Below are 11,102 nucleotides of genomic sequence, written 5' to 3' on the forward strand. Positions count from 1 at the left end.
TTTTTGATGTCACCCCACAAGTTCTCAATTGGATTTAGGTCCGGGGATTGGGCAGGCCACTCCAAAACATTAATGTTGTTGGTTTGGAACCAAGATTTTGTATGTCAAGTATTTTGACATATCCAAACTGATCCATGATACCTGGTATGCGATATATAGGCCCAACACCATAGTAGGAGAAACATGCCCATATCATGATGCTTGCACCACCATGCTTCACTGTCTTCACTGTGAACTGTGGCTTGAATTCAGAGTTTGGGGGTCGTCTCACAAACTGTCTACGGCCCTTGGACCCAAAAAGAAAAATTTTACTCTCATCAGTCCACAAAATATTCCTCCATTTCTCTTTAGGCCAGTTGATGTGTTCTTTGGCAAATTGTAACCTCTTCTGCACGTCTTTTATTTAACAGAGTGACTTTGCGGGGGATTCTTGCACATAAATTAGCTTCACACGGGCGTCTTCTAACTGTCACAGCACTTACAGGTAACTCCAGACTGTCTTTGATCATCCTGGAGCTGATCAGTGGGTGAGCCTTTGCCATTCTGGTTATTCGTCTATCCATTTTGATGGTTGTTTTCCGTTTTCTTCCACGCGTCTCTGTTTTTTTTGTCCACTTTAAAGCATTGGAGATCATTGTAGATGAACAGCCTATAATTTTTTGCACCTGCGTATAAGTTTTCCCCTCTCCAATCAACTTTTTAATCAAACTATGCTGTTCTTCTGAACAGTGTCTTGAACGTCCCATTTTCCTCAGGCTTTCAAAGAGAAAAGCATGTTCAACAGGTGCTGGCTTCATCCTTAAATAGGGGACACCTGATTCACACCTGTTTGTTCCACAAAATTGACAAACTCACTGACTGAATGCCACACTACTATTATTGTGAACACCCCCTTTTCTACTTTTTTTTACTAATAGCCCAACTTCATAGCCTTAAGAGTGTGCATATCATTAATGCTTGGTCTTGTTGGATTTGTGAGATGCTACAGAATCTACTGGTACCTTGTTTCCCATGTAACAATAAGAAATATACTCAAAACCTGGATTAATCTTTTTAGTCACATAGCACTACTATTATTCTGAACACTACTGTATATACTGTAGTGAGCTAGCATGAGCATGAGATGTAGTCTGGGCCTACGTATGTCACCAACGAATCAAAACAAATGTTTTGAAATGTTCCTGTTGATTTGTTGTTGAAACATTAAATCACAAGGCAATGAACCAGGATCACACTGTTTTTGAATTTCATCCTACAGCCCACAGTCAGCTCAGGGTCTGTACATTCACAAGGGCCTACTTTGCTTGTTTGAAAAAAGAAATCATGAATAAAATGGGAGTTTATGGAAAGTTTATTGTGAAATGGCAGAGGAGAGAGTACAATAAGTTAAGATTCGGGGCAGTGTTGGGTTAGGAGTGGATTCATATTATGGCCAGTCCTGGGCCGAAACCAGTCAGTTCCACTAGATGAGTCAGGCAGACAGTAAGTGACGGGAGATGATGGATGCCATCGTTCCACCTTCCCTCGTTCTGTTCCTCTGAAAACCAGTGGAGACAAAAACCCCACCGAGACAGGGCGACTTAGGTGAAGCAGATCAAGGAAACATCTTGTGGGAAATAAGGAAGGTGTCCAAAATGGTTGGAAGGGGAGAAGGAGGAAGAGAGGGTGGGAGAAGCACCAGTTGGACAAAAAAGAAAAAAAAAACAACCAAAGAAGGGTTAAGAAATATCTCATAGTCCTTTGTTCCCCTGTTTCCTCAGATGGTGTTGGAAACAGCGAGTGGATGTCTCGACACCATGGGGTCTGCGCATATGCAATGTTCACCACTGCAGTGGCAGGGTCCTTAAACAGACATGATGTGCTTGACAAAGGCTGCAGATGACAGTCGGGGCAGAATGTGTGAACAAAGAGAGAAAGAGAGAAATTAAGTGAGGAAAAACAAGCGGTTTAGACAAATGAAGTCAGTAAAGCATTTCGACAGATCTGGATGCTTACACACTTCAGAACCTTAATTTGAATATCACAGAACAAACACATAGAAAATGACATTTTCTTGTCAAGCAACAGGAAATGTCAATTTGTAACACTAAAACGACTTGTACTATTTCCTGGTTTGATTTCCTGTTTTGTTTCTTCAGCTTTGTAAAACTTTGCAAAACCTTGTTATTGTTAGAATGGCCTAAGCAGTAGGTCACCCCTTTGACTCTGGTCTGCTTGAGCTTTCTTCCTCAATATCATCAGAGGAAGTTTTTTCTTACCACTGTCGCCTGTGTGCTTGCTCTGGGGGTGGGTAAGGTCAGACCTTACTTGTGTGAAGCACCTTGAGGCAGCTTTGTTGTGATTTGGTGCTATACAAATAAAATAAAATGAAAATGAAATAGTATGTCCCTTCAGCTTTTCCTTATGTTTCACTCGGGGTCTCCATAGCAGATCCAAGGTCTGCATGTTGATTTGGCACAGTTTTTACACCGAATGCCCTTCCTGAAGCAAAACCACATTACATGGATATAATGGAATATATCCTGGAACCGTCTACACTGGAAACAAGAGCACTCAGCCGCTTGGCTGGTTTATAACAAGGCTACACTGAATAAAATCTGGTGAATAATTTTGTTTTGCCTGTGTATTATCCCATAGACATGTTTGCCATCTGCTGGATGCTAGTGGATGCCAGGTTGACCTTGGATTAGGAACAGGTGTGGATGCCAGTAAAAATAACACAGTTTTTGCACACAAATATGCTAAACCAGAGATGTAAACTGTAACTTTCTGATACTTGAACGTATACGAAACATTTCTGTACACTTGTCAATATAACTGACAGATGCTTTAAGTATTATCTATCAAGTATAAGTGCACAAGTAAACTGAAGGTATACTTGTATACTTTTAGATTAGAAGAAGTATGCAACTTGTAAACTTGGATAAACTTAGTTTTTGAAAGTAAATAATTTGACACAATATTTGACCATTATTAAGGCTGAAGTGTAGCATAACATCCATTGAAGCATGCTTGGAAGGACAGGTGGAGTATGACGTATTTTTACAGATAAAAATCACTTGCAATGTTTAGATTTAGAGCATAATAGTTGTCCAAATTTAGCTTTGTGAATGATTATTAATGTGCACTTAAATGTAGAATGTGATCCATTTGTGCTTGTAGCTTACCCTCATAGTTGACACAGCCATTCTCATCTTCCTGTCCCTGCATGAGAGCATCAATCTCGGCCTCATTCATCTTCTCTCCTGTAGGGGGAGACAGAGGAAGATCAGCAACACAGCCACACATAAATACACGCAGACACACTGGTGGCCTGACTCACCCAGTGTTGACAGGACGATACGCAGCTCAGCACCCATCACTGTGCCGTTGCCCTCCTTGTCGAAGACACGCAGACCCTCAACGTAGTCTTCGTACCCGGCCTTGTTTGGGCTGTTAACGACGGTCTGGAGCATTGGCAGGAAGCCCTCGAACTCTACTCTCTTGTTAGCCATTTCTACACATAAGGAAAACCAAATCATCTACAACATTATTACTTGTACGATCAACACGAGAGCGTTTCAGTGATGTTTTGAATGTATAGTTTTATCGCTGTGGTCACAACCTTTAAACCTCAAGTTGAATAAAACGTGCTTGAGTCCTGTACATACTTTTGCATACATGCGGTGTTTCTGTATGTTATCGTCCAATGGTATAACGATTAGGCCATTAATATAATCCTACCTTCAGCAGAGGGGTTTCCCAGGATTTTGTTCACCTCCTTGTTGGTGGGGTTCTGTCCCAAAGCGCGCATGATGTCAGCGATCTGGTTGTAAGCCACCTTGTTGTCACCCACCCTGTCGAAAAGGCCAAATGCCTCCCTGTAGTCTGGAGCAGAGAGAGAGAGAGAGGAGCATAATCCCTGAATTTATCCTATTAGTGTGTGTGTGTGTGTGTGTGTGTGTGTGTGTGTGTGTATATATGTATGTATGTATGTCAGAGGTGCTCTCAAAAGCAAGTTTATAACACTTTTCTGTCTGTCAATTTATGTTTTATTTTGTATTATTTTTAAATTAATTTATTAATGATAATTTATTATTTTCCTTTCAAAACATCAGTTCCATTTTATATGATCCATTTATTATTAATTTTTTAAATTATACACACACACACATATATATATATATATATATATATATATATATATATATATATATATATATATATATGGAGAGAGTGCATGAGTTTAATATGTTTATTATTTATTGGTCGTTTTTGTATGTCGTATTTATTATTTACATATTTCTTACATTTTCATTGAAAGATTACAGTTGGATATTTTTTCTGTATATTTTTACTACTTTCTTATTTATTTTAATATTACATTCCTTAAAAGATAAATGTTTTTTTTATTATACACTCACTCATCTTCAACCTCTTTGTCCAATCAAGGGTCGCGGGAGCTGGGGCCTATCCCAGCAGACATAGAGCGCGAGGCAGGGTACATCCAAGACAGGACGGCAATCTGTCGCAGGGCCACAAACAAACACATTCACACCCACTCGCACACCTACAGACAATTTAAAGAGTCCAATCCGCCTAACCCGCATGTCTTTGGATGTGGAAGGAAAACCACGCAAACACGGGGAGAACATACAAACTCCACACAGAAAGGCCACAGAGAATTGAACCCATGACCTTCTCGCTGTGAGGCAACAGTGCTAACCACTAAACAACCATGCTGCCTATTTTTTATTATTTCATTATTTCATATTTTTATAATTTATTTAATTACATTATTCATTTATTTTATGATTTTTTTTTTATTTCCTAATATAATGCTTTTTGAATTTGTTGCTGTAATTTGTATGACATTTTAAAATAACGTTGCATTTACAGGAGACCAATTTAAATGTACTGTGCAAAAATACTCACTTTTTTGTTCAGTGCTATAGATATATGTGTACTCCAAAAAAATACACTGCAGAATTACAGCAGTAATTAAGATTGCAGAAACCGATGATGAGTGTTATGTGTCGGACGCAGCTCGGAGAACCGACCAGCGTTTGAAGGACCCAGTATGAAATAAGCAGAGCACGGTACAAAGGATAACTGAATTTAATACATAACAGTGATGTGATACAAAACAACAAAAGAGTGTGCGGTCTGGCGTGGTGGTGATACGGTGCGCTCCCAGCAGCGCTAATGGTCCGAAGCCAGAAGCCGTTCGGACCCAAGGACCCCGCCGACACCCCCCAGGTGGCCGCAACAAACCGAGTCTGTGAAAGAAGGAACCATTATGTGAGTCCACACTCTACACACAGAGAGACCACTCAAAGGTGTACATAAACAGCAAACACTTCCTGGCTTGATTACTAATCAGCTTCCCAACCTGCAGGCATGGAACATCCAGTTCACAAAACTCCACTGCAGTGGAAGCCGATACATGACTAACGTACAGCTCAATATAATAAGGTGTGAGGGACACCACATTTACTGACTGTATAAACGTTAGTCACAAAATCTAACGTACCTCAGGAAGTGTGCTGACGAGCGTGAGACCTCACCCCCTCCTCTTTCACAGACCGTGCATCAAACCCTGGACGTTCTCTGCATCCACTGATGATGAGATGGCTCCCGAGACGACGATCTCACCCGTCTGGTCACAAGGTCGAGTCTCTGGCAAATACACACTGTATACTCCAGTCTTAAATGCCACCATGTTCCAATCCATATAGATGCACCACAGCTGTGAGTCCTGACGAGCCGCAGGTGATCAGGGTGAGGTCCTGATAACCTCAGCAACACAGCCACTCAGTCCCAAATGCAAGCCACCTGGAAGGAAAACCAAAAGACAGAAACAAAAAGGCAGCCAGGCCCCCCCCCCAGCCATACAACAATGAGTCCCTTTAGTTGTGACAGTGATCTTTTTTTGTTGTTTCAGTTAAAATCTCTTGAATGTAATTTTACATAAAAATGTTTATTTTTTCCAAACAAGTACATTTCTATCTTTAATATTTCTGCAGCATCCTTGGGATGTTTGACATGAAGATTTTAAAGATCTTAACGCTGCATTTTTTTTTTAAGTCTCCTGTTTCAGAAATGTATCCAGGAGATTAAAAATGTAATTAAAAATAAATGTTAACACTTAGTTTTAAAGTAACCTGCAGACTTACAGTATTAAAAATTCCTGCTATAAAGTTTTGTTATACTAAATGTCTCCATGCACAATTGTAATATGAATCTATTTTCCTGGGGGGGGGGGGGTGGATGGTGGGAGCTGCTTTGTTGACTGCCAGCAGATGGAGGCAGCTCGTCTGCAAAGTGACACATGAAGCTCTGCCGAGGACGAGAACACCTCTGCAGCCTCTGTTATTCTGGGTTGAATGGACAGTCGCTGACCTTAAACTATTTCCATCTCAGCTGTCTCCTTCCTTCGCTGTCTCTCAGCAAGACGACGACGCGCTCTTTTAAAAGACCGCCTTGGAATTGATAAACATAGCTGAGAATATGAGCCCCTTCCTTTTAAAGTCAAGGCTTTCGCGTGCGAGCTGAGTAAAAGTAGGGAATGCTGACTGCAGCACAAGCAGCCTATGGCCACAATGTGAATCTGATCCAATGGTGTGCTGTCCTGGGTCATTAGAGAACAACAGTATGCAGGTTTGTGTTCCAAGCAAACACTACACCAGTTTGGTTTTTGTTTACTTCTCTCTTTAAAGGTGTCAGATTGTCCAGACACTTACATATATTCGAGGTTTGGCGTTGAACATCACCGAAGTCCAATGTTTCTACAACCTTAGTTGGTCAAAATTAGGCTGGAAACAGCTCGTTTCAGACTTCTGTGACATACGTAAAGGAAGCATACATCTAGCTGCTCTACAAGACACGCCCCTTCCAGAAGGTAAAAGGGGCAGGGGCATTTATAGCAACAAGCACACAGACATGTCTTTTTCTTCTTCATTGGATCATCTTAGAGTTTTAGAGGTATTTTTGGCTGCAAACTTTAAATATCTGTTTTTTTTGGACTCGTCACCCATATTTGCTGTAAAAGGTGTCTCTAACCCCTTTAATGAGCCAGTTTGCCCATCAGGCATGCAGACGTCACCAGTCCACTGACACAGTTTCTTATCGTCAACAGATGGCCGATCAACAAGCTCTGAACATGTTGGCTGTGCTGGTCCAACCCGTGACAAACACCAAACTGAACCCATAAAACGGGTACATCAGATGTGTGCCTCAGATTACAGCATTAAATGGTCATGTGGCTTTGCTGGTGTAAAGTAAAACATGCAGATTTCCAGATGTATGTGCACTTTGCACTGAGCACATGGGCGCCATTGAAAGTGCAACTGGACAAACAAGAAACACTTGGGGGTAAAATTAAACCTAAACAACGCCTGAAGGCGTCTTTTGGTGGTCAAATTTTTTTTATGTCAAACCTGAGGTCATGTTGAGTGAAAGGTAATTCTTTAATGTTATTCAATGTTAAATCATGTTGGTGAATATTTATTTCATTGTTTTGTTTTTAGAACAAAATTTATGTTCTTGATCAATGTGATGGGATCTTTGTTCCTCCATATTTTCAAAAAATGTTCAAATTAAACTCAATGTAATCAAAATTCTTTACTTAAAAAGATTATTACAAATGACTGACTTTTGTTTTATGACCATTTTAAACTGTTTCTTACAATTTGCTTTGTGGATGAATGCCTCCATACAGCCATGATCAAATTTCATCCATTAATATTCCCAAAGAATGTCTATTGTGAACAATTTAAGATCTGTGCCAAGTTGATTTAAATTATTTTTTTTATGTTTTTCTGCCTGTTCCTGCTGAATTGCTTTATGACTTCTCATACAGAATTATTATTTATATAGGAATATAGGAGTATAAAAATCTTACATGTGGTTTTAACCACTTATGCAGCAAATAAATTGCCCACAAATAACTGTTAGAAAGCTAATCATGGATGACTAAACAAAACAAATATATACCCTTTACAGGTTTTTTGAGTGATTAGTCACGCAGTTTAATAACATGTTGATCAACTCACAATTTATTGATTATTGATGTCTTGTTTTTGTGAGGTCATGTTTTGTGTGTAAACCTATAAACCAATCAGGCCTGTTACTTTCTTTAATATACTATAATAAAATGGTCAAAATTCTCTTTAATTTCTGTTTTTTAATGCACATTTGGAAGTGTCAAGTTTTTTCATTTAATGACTAAGAAAAAAGCATCAAAATCCAGTTAATACAGAGGTTAACACTACTTTAATACAACAGACAAACTTCTGTTTCTTTCTTTTTTCTCTGTTTTTAAAATCAATATTTGAAAATTCTCATTTTTATGAATGTATTAATGAAAAAAAAATCAAATCCCCACTTTTACAGATTATACATCTTTGCTCAATTTTCTGTTTTAGTGTCATAAATTACTTACCTTCAATTTGATCTGCGTTGAATTCAATCTACAGAACCGACACAAAAAAGCCATGTGAGCTCAGCAAAAATAAATACAAAATATAATAAAATATGGCTTATAATCATTTTTTTAACAGCACACAGATTTTTACTTTAATCCAGATTAACCAATTGGTTTGAAATCGAGTTTAAACTAGTCCCTCTTTGCCCATATTAGTTTAGTGGTACCCAATACTGAGGTCCATCTTTAGCTCCATTAACATCTCCACATTTGGTGTCACTTTGCTTCCCCTTCAGAACTCGGTAGTCCAATCCAGACTGGCAGGGGGCGTGGTTTAGGCCCTGGGTGAGCTATCCATGGTTCTAGGTCCTCATTGTTTAGAGTTCCTCCAGCAGCAACAACCATTCCCGTAATAACATATCTTGAGATCTGGTCGAAATTTATACTTTAATCAGCATTAAAGTAAAATCCACTTTTGCACGGGCGTGTGTTCATATAGTATTTTAAAGAATATAAGCCTGAGGTGCTGCTATCATCCTCATCATCATCATCATCCTCATCATCATCTCCATTCCCCCATCAAGGGGTGTACCCTTATGACCCCGTCATAAACAGTCATTCATTCATTCATTCGTTCGTTCGTTCGTTTGTACCTTGACAGACGCCAGGTTCACGGCGGGTGCAGCGGGTGCGGCGGGCGCGGGTTCAGGCGCGGGCGCAGGCGCAGGCGCAGCCGCTGGTGCGGGTTCAGCCTTCTTGGCCGGAGCTTTAGGGTCCTTCTTGGGTGCCATTTCAGCGGTTCCCGGTTCGGGTGACAACACAAGGAGTGCAGCACAGAGTGGAGGAGACTCGGAGCAAGAAATCAGCGTCCGGCCGTATATATATGAGGCTATTTTGACTCTTGAACCACGTCCACGACGACTCCGTGAAAGGATTGGACAGCGGGTGGTAGGGGTGCGCGTGCGGGGCGGGGGGTGTTCTCTCTCAGCATGGTAGAAGCGCATGCGAGTCTGCACGTGTTTATTTAAGACATTTATTTCTAATGAAGAAGAACAACATCGAAACGGTGCGAAAGGTCACGTGAGGCCACAAGGCTCCACTTTTACGCACGGCGATGCGCACCGTTTACGCACAGCCACACAAACTTCGGGTGTAAAAATTTTGCGCCTTCGCGCTATTTCACGTCCACGGTGAAGGAGACAGGAGTGTTTTCCGTGTGTTGCATATCACGTTCAGACTAGTATGACTCAGTAATTTAGAGTGTATGGTTAAAGGTTTGTGAATGTATGCGCGCGTTTTCTGAGAGAACTCAGGATAACTTCAGTAGGCGCTGTTAAAAAAAAAAAAAAAAATGTTGGTTCTAACATTTTCAGAATTGGGGTTAAAGGTCACTTAAGGGCATTTCATCAGCAAGACATGACTTAAAAGAGAGCGAGGGGGTCGCTTTTAGAGCTTTTCATATCAAAGCGCAACCGTAAATATCCACCTTTTCTAATTTCCGACCCAGTGGATTTATAATAAACATTTATCATTACAAGAGAATGGCCTGGTGGTCAGTAGACTTTCTTCCAAAAAAGAAGGTTCCCCATTCAAGCCCAACCATGCCCAGTCTCCATGTAATATGGAGTTGTGTCAGGAGGGACATCTGGTGTAAAATTTTGAGAGCTTTCTCTTATCGTGTCCCTGTTCTGTGCAATGATCTCCCTGCATCAATAAAACAGTCAGATAGAGACTTTCAAGTCCAGGCTTAAGATGCACTTAGCTTCCCTTTTGTATGACTAGCATACTGGCATAGTATAGTTCTATGCTTTTTACTCTTTTAATTAATTTTATTAGTAAACGGAGCGGGACGCGGCCTCAACTTTATCTAAATTCTGGGTCTTTTAGTGAAGCTTAGGGCTAGTGGCTGGCAATCACCTTAGTATTTCTTGTTACTTAATGCTGACAAATTACACTTTGTTGTCTTTCTGATGCTTGATTTTGCTTTTTTTTTTCTTTTCTCTCTGTTTGAGGTGCGGCTCCATCTAGAGATGGGTGTGGTATCTGTTCCTGAAACCGTCCTGTGCACCGGCAACATATCCTGTATGTTTGTTTTGTGAATTGTTTTGTAATTTGTGTCTGTAGCATGGCCCAAGCAGATGGTCACCCCTTTGAGTCTGGTCTGCTTGAGGTTTCTTCCTCAAAGGGAGTTTTTCCTTTCCACTGTTGCTCTGGGGGTTGGTAAGGTTAGACCTTACTTGTGTCAAGCGCCTTGAGGCAACCTTGTTGTGATTTGGCATTATACAAATGAAAATAAATTTAAATTAAATTTAATTGAAAATTTGCCAAATCAATCTTCAAACCAAAACTTCACCTTAAAAATGTGCCAAATCAACAAGAAGATCCACATCAGATCTGCTGTGGTGATCTGGAGCAAGGGAGAAGCTGAAATTCATTTTTCTTTTTCTTTTTTAAACCACAGATAAATTACACCTGTGCTGAATGCAGCCACTTTCATGTGGCTGCAGCAGATACAGTGAAAGTATTTACAGTGCTTCACTTTTTCCACATTTTATGTTGCAGCCTTATTCCAAATGGATAAAATTATTTTTTTCATCAAATTTCTGCACACAACACCCCATAATGACAAAGCGAAAAAAGTTTTTTGTTAGATTTTTGCAAATGTATTTTAAAAAAAAAGAAATCACATGTACATAAG

General features: G+C 40.0%; 1 protein-coding gene across 1 annotated transcript; it reads right to left on the reverse strand.

Moving 5' to 3' along the window:
- Window positions 1-1,483: 1,483 nt before the first annotated feature.
- On the reverse strand, window positions 1,484-9,273 carry LOC117524973 (myosin light chain 1, skeletal muscle isoform). The gene is made up of 6 exons (XM_034186781.1): window positions 9,058-9,273; window positions 8,423-8,450; window positions 3,724-3,867; window positions 3,323-3,496; window positions 3,168-3,245; window positions 1,484-1,872 (listed from the first exon to the last, which is right to left on the reverse strand). The coding sequence occupies exons 1-6, from the start codon at window positions 9,193-9,195 to the stop codon at window positions 1,844-1,846; spliced, it is 591 nt and encodes a 196-aa protein (XP_034042672.1). The 5' UTR covers window positions 9,196-9,273; the 3' UTR covers window positions 1,484-1,843.
- Window positions 9,274-11,102: the final 1,829 nt, after the last annotated feature.

This window comes from Thalassophryne amazonica, chromosome 14, assembly GCF_902500255.1.
Source record: "Thalassophryne amazonica chromosome 14, fThaAma1.1, whole genome shotgun sequence".
Classification (NCBI taxonomy): domain Eukaryota; kingdom Metazoa; phylum Chordata; class Actinopteri; order Batrachoidiformes; family Batrachoididae; genus Thalassophryne; species Thalassophryne amazonica.